The 12,473-nt window shown below is 49.5% G+C and overlaps 1 protein-coding gene across 1 annotated transcript; it reads left to right on the top strand.

Annotated features, from left to right (window-relative positions):
* The first annotated feature begins 9,125 nt into the window (after positions 1-9,125).
* On the top strand, positions 9,126-10,412 carry LOC123141481 (transcription termination factor MTEF1, chloroplastic-like). The gene has a single exon (XM_044560606.1). It carries the CDS (start codon positions 9,233-9,235, stop codon positions 10,073-10,075), a length of 843 nt encoding a protein of 280 aa, XP_044416541.1. The 5' UTR covers positions 9,126-9,232; the 3' UTR covers positions 10,076-10,412.
* Positions 10,413-12,473: the final 2,061 nt, after the last annotated feature.

Genomic DNA, 12,473 nt, shown 5'->3' with positions numbered 1-12,473 from the left:
GAGAAACAACGTCATCGTCGTGTTCATGGGGAGCCAACCGGCTGGGTCGGAACGGAATGCGTCATCGTGTTCATCGGGAGGGCTTGGGCGGAACAGCCGATGGAAACGAGGCCTGGCGTACCGCAGAACGGAGGAAACGGCCTTGTGTTCGACCGGCCACATTTGAAACGGGATCCTGTTCATCGGGAGGGGTCTGGCGTACCGCAAAACGGAGGAAACGGACCTCCTACGGTCGAAACAGGGGTCCTGTTGATCGGGAGGGGTGTGGCATACCGCAAAACGGAGGAAACGGACTTGTGTTGGAGCGCTACGGTCGAAACGGGGGTCCTGTTCATCGGGAGGGGTGTGGCGTACCGCAAAACGGGACTCCATGGGATACTGTTCATCTCCACCGTCGACCCCCTTCAGCCTCCATGGGCTACTATTCATCCACCGTCGACCTCCTCCAGCCTCCACCTGCGACTGTTCATCCACGGGCTTCTGTTCATCCAGCCTCCACCACGCGCTACTCCAGCGGCTACTGTTCAACCAGCCCTCTCCACGGGCTCCTGTTCAACCACCCCTCCACGGGCTACTGTTCATCCAGCCCTCCACCGTCTACTGTTCATTCTGCCCTCCACAGGGTGGTCCTGTTCATCCTGCCCTCCACGGGGTCCTGTTCATCCAGCCCCAACCGGCTCGATCGATCGGGGTCCTGTTCATCCAGAGGCAACACCACGGGGTCCTGTTCATCCACCCCCACCGGGAACTGTTCATCCAAACCCCCCAGCAACGCTCACTGTTCATCCAGAGGCAGCATCGATCGGCTTCAGTTAGCAGCAGTAGCGAAGGAATCGCTCGATCGGGTTCAGTTAACAGTCATCGATCGATCGCTCGGGTTCAGTAACGCGTAGCCTGCAGTGCAATCGCTCGGGTTCAGTTAGAGCCCAACGCCTCGCTCGGGTTCAGTTAGAGCCAACGCCTCGCACACACGCGCGTACGTGTATGAGAGAAACGCGCATCGCTCGACCCTCGACCTCCCACCGTAACCGGGAACTCCCCGAAATTTTCGTCGCCCTCGCTTCTACCAAGGTTTTTTCCATCATGGACGGCCCAAAGAATGTCATGCAGCTGCGTCTCCGGCCCGCCCAGGACGAAAAGCCCATTTTCTGTCATGATTTTTTGTCATAGAAGTAGGAGCCCACCACATCTATGATGATACCGGGTTTTGTCACAATTATCGTCATAGAAGTGTCATATGTATGACAGAAAAAAATTCGTTCGGCCCAAAATGTCACGGATGTGTCTTTTTTTTGTAGTGGTGTTACCGTCTTATGTCAAGAATGTCATAGGAATTGCACACCATCTTATGGATTCTTTATACAGTGATACCTCTCGCCATCGTTGTTCATTCCTCGGTTCCCGTGTTGCTGCAACCGGAATACCGACAAGTGAGTCATGATGTGTGAAATCAATACTCCTAGCAACCTTGTTGCTTGGTAGTAAATGGACAAGATTTCATTCTTATCATGTTAGTTACTAAATCGACATTCTAAGATTGACCGCGCTACCTAGTCCTTATTTCCTGCTGCACTCTTCGATCAATGAGTTAGTATTATGTCAATCCCTCGCTCTTTTGATCATATCGTCTTGCCCTGAGAAGCAAGATTGTTCCCGAGCTTAATAACATATCGGTGGTTCGTGATTTTCTGAATATCTTCATGGAAGTATCACCAGGTTGTTTCCTGACCGTTATGTTGAGCTCGTGATCAGGTTGGTTTTCTTGTAAACCACCCCTTCTCCAAGAATCTGTGTTGGATACCCCTAAGCTAGTTGGTCAAGCTGAACAACAACTTGGAGAGTTGAAAGATAAAAGCTTGTCTAACCTAGTTCATTCCAAAGGGATATCTTGTGTGTGTATGTTGAAGAGAGATGATACCTTCATCGATTGATCCTCGTGATCAATTGTCGGAGCTATTGTCCTATCCAATCCTTGATTTGAGCATGGGTTATCGTCAAATCAAATCAGAACCAACGATGTTCATAATGTTGTCATTACTCGCGGTTGTCCCTCGAGCATGCACCATTATATCTTTTGGGTCTGACCAATACTATCGCCTTGTTCACATAGTTGTGGAATTCCATCTTCATGGGAATCTTGATGACTTGTTGTTGAGCTCATCAGCAACATTTTATCTTGTCCATGATTCATGTTGAACATCTAAGTTAGTGTTGGAAACTTTTATAAGCATTATCTTCATGTCCCGTTCATGAAGCATATGTTTGGATGAACGAAGTGACTTTCTTTAATTCACGTGCATTTGATGTAAGTTGTCACCGTGGATCCGAGAAAGATTGTTTTTGCTTCCTATGGAATCATCCCAAGTCAGTCATGCATACGTGCGAAGTATTCTGTGGTCTGGAGACTTGCAACCTTCATTCTATATAAATCCCTAGCACACCAAGCCACTGATTGATTTGTTCAAGGAGAAGAAGTTTCTTCTTAAGAGCTAGACTTACGCAAGGACTTCGATATCCTCGATGATGGTTCCCCACCTGAACTCGGTAGTGTTTTATTATAAGACTACTACGTGGTCATGCTTGTCTTGGACAGCGTGTTCACAGGTTTGTAGCAGAACCAGCTCATGTTTTGGAGCTTGCTATCGTAGTTCATTTCCCGAGAATCTCGCAACGTCATCTCGTCGGTTTGTGTTGCAAACTCTCTTTTCCAGACATGCTGTCTGAAATATCCTATTACCAACCAGATCTGAATCTCAAGCAGATATGATGGTTGGAACTTTTCCAAGATCTATGATGTAGGTCCCGACAAGGCTGATGTTCTGGCCGACACACCTAGCCGAAAGATCTGTCATTGTAGTATCTTTGACCATCTTTCCATGAGGATTTCGTGCGACTTATTCTAGAAGTTGTTCCTTAGGGATCCTTGTGCTCTCAGTTTCCTCGATGATTCTATAACCATTCAAACATTGGAAACACTCTCGACTGTTAAGTTTTCCCCAGTTACCAGGATCATTCCCAGCATTTGCATTTTGTTCCCAGCTTGCACCTCAGTAATTGTTGTCCAGGATCATCTTCAAAAGTGGGCTTACCATGGGTCCCATCCATCTTCGATGATAAGCAAAATCATCCATTACGTTGTCTTCAACAAGGTAGTCCACATCGTCCACCCTAGCCCGAGTATGTCATTCTTTCGAACTCCTTCAAACGATCCATTATGAATTGCCTCAGGCTGGTATGAAGAGTTTCAATGATCTATGGATCAAAAGTAATTCTTTTTGCCACTTAAGGGAATAATTCTATGAGTCACCTCCCCTAAGGTGCCCCATTATGGAATCATGGAAATTATTTCATCGCTATCTTGAGATCATGCACCACCCTCTTCGGCATGGGATTTTTGCCTACCCAGTAGAACCTTGTCATCTACCTCTTTCCATCACTCCTAATCTGTGTTTCATGTCTCAGCTCAAGAGATGTTCTAATGTCTCACTCCATGAGTTGATCCTGAGTTGTTCGATCTTCAAGAAGATCGATCCTCCTAGAGTTTTTCTTTTCCTCTCGTTGTCATGTTGGCTGGAGTTCTCAGAGCAAGACGACGAGCAAAGATGGTGATTTAATCAACGCCTTATGAAGTGCAACCTGGATGTGAAGATTATGTTAGTTTGTGTTCCCCCTTCATCTTACCCTACGCTTGAATCTCGGGACGAGATTCTGGTTTAGTGGGGGGTGAGTTGTCACATCCCTAGGTTAGACCTAGCCCGTCTTGCATAATCTCCATGCATCATGTTTACTTTCCCTCAGAAACTTGAAATGGGGATGACAAACCCTAGCACCAGATCAAGTCAAATAGGTTCAACCTAAAATAATCTTCAATGAATCCAAAATGCCTTTGAAAATGTTCATGATTTTTGTTAAAGGTGAAAACCTCTGCCAAAAATCATGCAAATATTTTTAGGCCATTCTGGATATTTGAATTAATTCAAAAAGTATTTGAATTGGGGCATTTAATTGCTATAAATATTATTAAATGCTCCAACAATTCTGGAAATAGCTAAGGGCCTCTGAGAAAATTCAGTTATTGCCCAAAATATTTTCAGGATTCATAGAAATGATTTGGTGTTTTTACTAAATCAAAAACAAGTTGCAAAAGTAGAAAACAGAAACAAATGGAAAGGCAGAAGACTTACCTGGGCCAACTTACCTGGCGCCCAGCCGGCCCAACACTCTGCAGCCCAGCCAGCGCAGCGCCTTCTTCAACCTTCTGCCAGAAGGCGAGGCAGCTGCGTGGAGAGCGCACAGCCGAGCTGCGCCAGCTCCTGCTTCCCCCTCGCCTCTGGCGACGCCACACGCCCCCTGGGTCTCTCACACTCCCCCTCGAGCTCTTCCCCTCCTTTGCTCCCCCTCCCGAGCACACCCGAGCGCCGCTGTCGCCGCCGCTCGTCGTTGCCGTGTCCACCGCCTCCCCCTCGCGTCCCCGACCAGTCCATGAGCTCTGCCGCGTTGTCGTCGACCTCCTCGCTGAGCTATGCAACGCCGGACGCTCCGAAGCCTCGCCAACGCCGCCGTTTCCGACCTCGGGTGCCAGAGATCCCCGCCGTCGTTTCGCCGGACCCCGTGTCTCCCCTGCCTCTCCAGCAGCACCAGAAGAACCGCGGTGAGCCGCTGAACCGTTTCCCCCATGCTCCATCGCCTAATTCGTCCTCTAGCCGCCTCTTCCATCGAAGTCGTGAGCTCCTCGCCGCCGGCGATGATGCAGACGAGGCCATGGGCACTGCAGCCCGTGTCCGAGCACACCAGCGTGCTCAGCGCGTCTCCGCGAACCAGTAGCCACTAGTAGCTCCCCCTCCGACGCCATCTAGCACCGAACTCGACTGCTCCCGAAAGCCGGCCGCCGCCACGAGCTCGACTCCGGCGAGCTCGCCCCACCCCAGCCCCCCTGGTTTGCCCTACCAGATGCGCGCGAGCCCCAGCTACGCGTAGGACCAAACCACGGTCGATTTGGTTGACCGTGGGCAAAACCCGAGCCAACCTAGTGTGCCTCCGCCGCGTTTTGGTCGCGGCCGGCGTAACTCCGGCGATGGTGACGTGGCAGAGTTTAGGGCTAATGACGCAGTTAGTTAACACCTAGTGACACTGACAGCGGGGCCCCACTATCTAATTAAACTTGGTTTAGTTTTTGCTTAGGATTAACGAACCAGAGTGGCCCCACGCGTCAGTTTTGACCGTGCTGACGTGGCCGTTGACTGGGCCCACCTGTCAGCGACACAAATGACACTGTGTCACTGACCACTAGGCCCCACTGGTCAGGTTTGACCTGGACCGCCCCTGTTGACTTGCTGACGTCACACCGACGTCATGCTGATGCAGTTAACCTTTTTCTGGATTTATTCTTATTCAGGAAATTCCAGAAAACGTCCAAAACTTCTAAAATTCATAGAAATTCAACCATAGCTCAGAATGAAATAAGTTATATATGAAAAATGATCAGAAAAATCCAATCTATCCATCTGTACTGGTTTCATGCATGTTTAAGTAACTTAACCTTGCTGTTTTAGTTCAAACATGATAAGGCACTATTTAAATTCATAATTTGAATTTGGGGTTGAACCTTTGGTTCAAAATGACCCAAACCCTTCTGGTTTTAGTTGCATTAGCTCAAAACACAGCATATTGACATGTCGTGATCATGCATCATATTGTGCATTGCGTTGATTGTGTTTTCCTTCTCTGTTGCCGGTATTTGTCCCCTCTCAGTAGACGTGGTTCCGACGATGAGTTCGATGACACCGATGAAGAGATATACTATCTTCAGAAGTGCCAGGCAAGCAAAAATCCTTGTTCATTCCGATACAATCCCACTCTCTCGCTCCTGCTCTCCTTTATTGCATTAGGACAACAACGATTCATGTGTTACATGTTGCGGTAGTTGAACCCCTTTCCTCTGCATGACCTGTCATTGCCACAGTAAATAGATGAAACCCACTAGCATGAGTAGGAGTTGTTTGAGCCCGGATGTGCCTACTCATTCATGCTTGTTGTCATGCCTGCTACTGCTTAGAGTTGAGTCAGGTCTGATTCATCGGGGATGAATTGGAATGTGGTGAACATGTCCTACTGTTGAGAGCTAAGTGTGTGAACACGATTTGGTAAAGGTAGCGGTGAGAGGCCATGTAGGAGTACATGGTGGGTTGTCTCATTGAAACCGTCCTCAGGAACTGAGTTCTGTGTTTGTGATCCATGAACAGCTACTACCACACATTGGGATCCTTCATTGACTCTCTCGACTTATTAATCGCCTTGATCTCTGTCCAGGAGTTGCAACTAGTTTCTAGTGTTTGTAGGATATGTGTTGGAGGCCGTGCGTAGCGCTGACCCTAGGGGTGGGCTATGATGCGGTAGATACACCGTGGCCCGGTGTACTGAGTCACCCGTTTGGTGTCTTGGGAACCCTGCACACATCGTTTGGGGCTGTGAGCGAAACCCCGGCCGGATCTCCTCGCGGATGGAACCCGAATAGGCGATAAACCTGGACTAGAGACTTGTGTGGTTAGTCAGGTCGTGGCCGACTCCCTCGCCAGGCTTCCGCTTGAAGGTTGCCGAGATACACGACGTGTACATGGTGGTAAGTGGCGAGAGCGTGTGTGAAGAAGTACACCCCTGCAGGGTTATAAATGATCTATTCGAATAGCCATGTCCGCGTTAAAGGACTTCTGGGTTGCTTGTATAGTTCATAGACAAGTGAACGTGGATACTCTAAAATGCGCAAGATAAGCGTGAGTGCTATGGATGGCCTTCTCGTAGGAAGACGGGAGCGGATCCATAGTGGTGTATTGATTGGTGAATATGTGGACTCGTGTGCGCCACTTCAAAAGAGTTACTTGCAGTCGTAGTTTAGGATAGCCACCGAGTCAAAGCTAGCTTGCTGCTGTTAAACTCCACCACCCCCTTGTTGATACCAATGCATATGTAGTTAGTTCTGATGCAAGTCTTGCTGGGTACATTTGTACTCATGTTTGCTTAATTTATGTTTTTGCAGAGAGACTTCAGTCTCGCTAGTAGTTCCGCGTGGACTTCGACGTTTAGCTTGTTACCTCAGCTATGATCTTGTGCCCTCGGCAAGGTCTTGTAGATAGTCAGGCTTCTCAGCCTTTTCTTTTGTAGTTGTCTGTACTCAGACAAGTTAAGCTTCCGCATGTGCTTGTTGCTTGTATGCTCTGTATGTTGGGTCATCTGACCCATGTTTGTAATATCTGGCTCTTCGGAGTCTAATGAATAAATACTTTGAGTTGTAGAGTTTTGTTGTGATGCCATGTTGTATTTGCACATATTGAGCATATTGTGTGTATGATTTGAAATGCTTGGTATGTGTGGGATCCGACAACCTAGTTGTCTATCCTTGATAGCCTCTCTTATGGGGAAATGTAGTCTAGTGCTTCCACTGAGCCATGGTAGTCTGCTATAGCCCGGTTTATAGGAGTCTTGTTAGCCCAGTTGCTACTGCTCCGGAACACTTAGACTGGCTGGCATGTGTCCTTCTTCGATCCTGTGTCTGTCCCTTCGGGGAAATGTCACGCGGTGTCTTTCGGAGTCCTGTTAGCCTGCTACAGCCCGGATTCCCGGAGTCCCGCTAGCCAAGTTGCTACAACCCGAATTCACTCGAGATGACCAACACGTTCGTTGCTGGGTCATGTATGCCTGTCCCTGTAAGTTAGTGCCACTTTGGGTTCACGACTAGTCATGTCAGCCCGGGTTCTCTGTCATATGGATGCTAGCGACACTATCATATACGTGAGCCAAAAGGCGCAAACGGTCCCGGGCCAGGTAAGGTGGCACCCGTGGGAATACCGTGCGTGAGGCCGCAAAGTGATATGATGTGTTACATGCTAGATCGATGTGGCTTAGGATCGGGGTCCTGACATCCTCCTTGGTGTGAAAGGATCTTGGCCAGGGCGAATTCCATTAGCCACCTCGATCTCCCTTAACAGAGGTGGGGCCAGCTTCTTGAGCAGTCCAGAGCAGAAAGCTTTGATATTGGTGAGCGCCGCTTGCTCCTTGGAAGAGAGAGTAGAAGCTGCCGTAGCTTGTAACAGGTCCAAACCAGCCACTCCAGTGTTAGCCTCCGCGGACGTGGGTGCGCTGCATGCAGGGACATGCAACATAGTCATATCAGCATGCACGGGGTCCACCAACACCGCTACCGAAGTTGGTGCGGGTGCCTCCACCGAAACCGATCCTAGAGCGTTATCATTGGCCAGCATCTCAGCCACCGGGTCCCAGCCTGCAGACCGCGACAGGGGATTCGAAACAAGCGGCCGGATCGTCTGTGCCTGCGGGGCTGCCACACCATGATCTGGAATCGAAAGGACCGATCCATCCTGCCGCAGCGAATCAGGGTCACCCAGCGGCACCAACTCCAAGGACGGTCCAACGACAGCAGCGGCCCGTGGGACAGCCAGTGGGACAGCGTCAGGAAGAGACGCACTCGCGGCCAAAACCTCCTCGGGACTCTGCACCAGCTGATCCTTCGAGAGGCCGGTCTGTCGGACCGCCTCGGGATCCAAAGCGGTCTCCAGTGGAACCTCGTCAGGAAGAGACGCGCATGCAGCCAAAATCACCTCGGGATTCTGCACCAGCTGGTCCTTCGAGCGGCCGGTCGCCTCGGGATCCAAAGCGGTCTCCATGCTGCCCACGATCTCCTTATCCGGGACTATAATCGCATCATCCAAGCCACCGGATCGGCTCGGAGCGCCCTGCTGCCCCTCGGTCACCAAACCAGCCACAGGAGGGGGATTTGAAATCCTAGCCTCCCCCTTGTTGCGCGCCAGCTCCCTGCGGTCTTCGTGGAGCCCACAAGTGACGGTTTCCACCACCGTACCCTGCCTGCTCATTGGTTTAGCAAGTTCACAGGCATCTGCTAGTCCGGCGAGGAGGGCGTTGCCGGCCATGAAGCGCGGTGGCACTGATTTTTGTGAGCAAATCTGTCATGGGCTACGCGGGTATGAGGAACAACCCTGGTTTTTTGCGTGAACTTTATTTGTATTACAAGGTGTGAAGCGGAGGGCTACGGGCCAGCCAGCCGATATTTGGGCCGGCCGACCTGCGCCTAGCAAACACAGCAGCCCCTCAAAACACACACACACACACTGGGGAGTGGAGACCTACCTCAAAAACACAATAGAAAGAAGGTTCTGCAGTGGATAACTCGCCTCCCAGAAACCCAAACTCTGGCCCCGTGATGCTCGCCCACACGCGCCTCCCGCCTCCGGCTCCGCATCCCGCCCAAATCCTGCCCGCCCGCCTTGCCGGAGGCGGCGGTGTGGAGTTCCGCCGCAAGGTCCACTTCCTCTCGGCCGAGCTCCATCTCGACCCGTTCCCGCTCCTCGCCCTTCATCCTGAGCTCCGCTCCGCGCCGCTCGCGCTTCTCCATGCCTCCCTCCGCCTCCTCCTCTCACACGGACTCTCCGCCGGCGACGCCTCCCGCGTCTTTTCGGCATTCCCGTCGCTCCTCACCTCTCCTCCTGAGGAGTCCCTCCGCTTCCTCTCCGCCGCCGCGCCGCTGCCCCCTCCTCTCCTCCGCGCCGCGGTGGTCCGTTCCCCTCGCCTCCTCGCAGCGTCCATCCCGGACACCCTCCGCCCCGCGCTTTACTTCCTTCGCCACCGCGTTTCCCTGCGACGGAGACCCCTTCCGCTCGCTGCTGCCCTGCTCCTCGCTTTCTCCGTCGACCGCACACTCCTCCCCAAGGTCCTCTTCCTTGGCAAAGCCACGGGGCTCCCAGACCCCGCCATCTGCACCATTATTCGCCGCGCCCCCGCCATTCTCTCCTATGGTATCGAGACCAACCTCACGCCCAAGCTCAAGTTCCTCGCCGACGGCATGGGCATGGACCCAGCCGCGGAGCTTACCGAGTTCCCACACTACTTCGCGTTCAGCTTGGAGGGGAGGATCAGGCCGAGGCACCAAGCATTGAGGCTGAGGGGCATTGATATGTCACTAAAGGAAATGCTCACGAGCAGCGATGATGAGTTCAAGGAGCGGATTTTAGATGCAACGCTGTCGGGCAATATGCAGAAGATGTGAACCTGGACTCAGAAGGGGGGTATGTGTGGTTGCTGCACTGCATCTGGTTTCCATAATTGTGGTGCATTGAGTTTGAATCCATTAAGAATTTTAGCCTCTAATGTGCCAAATGCCTTCAACGGTAGCTCAACATAAATTGAGCTGGTGTGTTACCCTTGGAGGAAGGATGGGTCGAGGCATGAGCCGTTTGAGAGGTGGGCAGTTTTGGTTCTATGGTGGAGCTGTGGGACCTATGTTTAGGTGAGTGGTGATACGCCCGAAGAGTTTAGTGATAGCTGTCTGTCTTTATGTACTACCACTAATCCAAAATGTAAGTCTTCTACTCCCTCCGTCCCATAATGTAAGATGTTTAGTGTCAAAAAATGTCTTACATTATGGGACGGAGGGAGTAGAATTTTACTAGTCAAACATTTCTAAGTTTGACCATCTATAAAGGTAGAACTACCAGCATCTGTAACATCAGCTGATATTTCTAGATTTATCATGACATGTAGTTTATAATGTAATTTTTTTGTACGTGACATAAACACTTTTTGCAGAAATTATTGGTCAAATCACCATATTGAAGACCCTGTCCTGTCCTAAAAGAGCTAGGTTTTGGATAGATGGAAATAGGTGTTTCCATGGGATGATGTAAACTGAACTGTTGTTTGGTTCACTTTTGGCATTGCATAATTGGAAAACTTAAATGTGGAATGCTAGATTAGGTTTGTTAGTTAACCTGCTCTTTTATGGCCCATCCACGTTTGTTGTTAGAAATAATAATCCATGCTTAGTTTGTTGTTAGAAATAATAATCCATGCTTAGTTTGTTGTTAGAAATAACAATCCATGCTTGGTTTGTTGTTAGAACAAATCATCCATGCTTAGTTGTGACTAAGGTTATTTGTTGTTAGGCTTAATGTCTCCTATGCTTATATATATCTGACTTCGCTTTGCATAGGAGATGGGACTACTCTTTTGAAAATTCCTGGGAGGCGAGATAAGGTAAGCCATTAACACACATAAATCAATATTTAGCATACATGTCAGTAATGCGGATAAAGCAACATTTTGCACTTGGGGAGACAAATTTTGGCATGCAAGAATCTCAATCACTATTAACTTCTATACCTCTAGACAATTCTATCCGAAAATATTATCGAGTCAATCGAAATTAGCTGTTGAGTTGAGTGCTTCACATGCTAGTTCTCTTCAGAAGTTTTTACACCCAAATTTTCTTTCAAAACTTTGCTTTCTCGCTCTTCTTTTTCTTTTAAAAAATAAATCAAAGTGAAGCTTTGCATCAAAGTTACACTAACCAGACTTGCAACGTAAAATATGTAACGCCCACGATGCGGCTATATCTCCCACGTGTCGAGGCACGACTTAGAGGCATAACCGCATTGTGGTTTTGTCGCAAGAAGGGTCATCTCCACACAATCTCATGTAATGAACAAGAATGGGATAAAGAGTTGGCTTACAATCGCCACTTCACACAATACATAAATATAAATCCTACATCATCCAAAATACACACATAGACCGTCTACGGTCAAGATCCAGATGAAAATAAGATAACCCCAAATGCTAGATCCCCGATCGTCCCAACTGGGCTCCACTACTGATCATCAGGAAAAGACACATAGTAACGACCACGTTCCTTATCGAACTCCCACTTGAGATCGATACCATCATCTGCACTGGCATCGTCGGCACCTGCAACTGTTTTGGTAGAATTTGTGAGTCACGAGGACTCAGCAATCTCACACCCGCGAGATCAAGACTATTTAAGCTTATAGGAAAGGATGGTGTAATGAGGTGGAGCTGCAGCAGGCAACAAGCATATATGGTGGCTAACATACGCAAATGAAAGCGAGGAGAGAAGCAATGGAACGGTCGTCATCTAGTAATGACCAAGAAGTGATCCTGAACTCCTACTTACGTCATACATAACTCAAACCGTGTTCACTTCCCTGACTCCGCCGAGAAGACCATCACGACTACACACACGGTTGATGTATTTTAAATAGGGTCAAGTGACAAGTTCTCTACAACCGGACATTAACAAATTCCCATCTGCCTCATAACCGCGGGCACGGCTTCCGAAAGATAATACCCTGCAGGGGTGTCCCAACTTAGCCCATCATAAGCTCTCACGGTCAACGAAGGATAAACCTTCTCCCGGAAAGACCCGATCAGTTTCGGAATCCCGGTTTACAAGACATTTCGACAATGATAAAATAAGACCAGCAAAGCCGCCCGAATGTGCCGACAAATCCCGATAGGAGCTGCACATATCTCGTTCTCAGGGCACACCGGATGAGACATCCTACGAGTAAAACCAGACCTCGAGTTTCCATTAGGGGGCCCCGCAGTCTACTCAGTTCGGACCAATACTCGAAGGAGCACTGGCCCGG

Source organism: Triticum aestivum, chromosome 6D (genome assembly GCF_018294505.1).
Source record: "Triticum aestivum cultivar Chinese Spring chromosome 6D, IWGSC CS RefSeq v2.1, whole genome shotgun sequence".
Taxonomy (NCBI): Eukaryota; Viridiplantae; Streptophyta; class Magnoliopsida; order Poales; family Poaceae; genus Triticum; species Triticum aestivum.
Note: the sequence above shows the minus strand (reverse complement) of the source record. Positions and strands in the feature narration are given on the sequence as shown.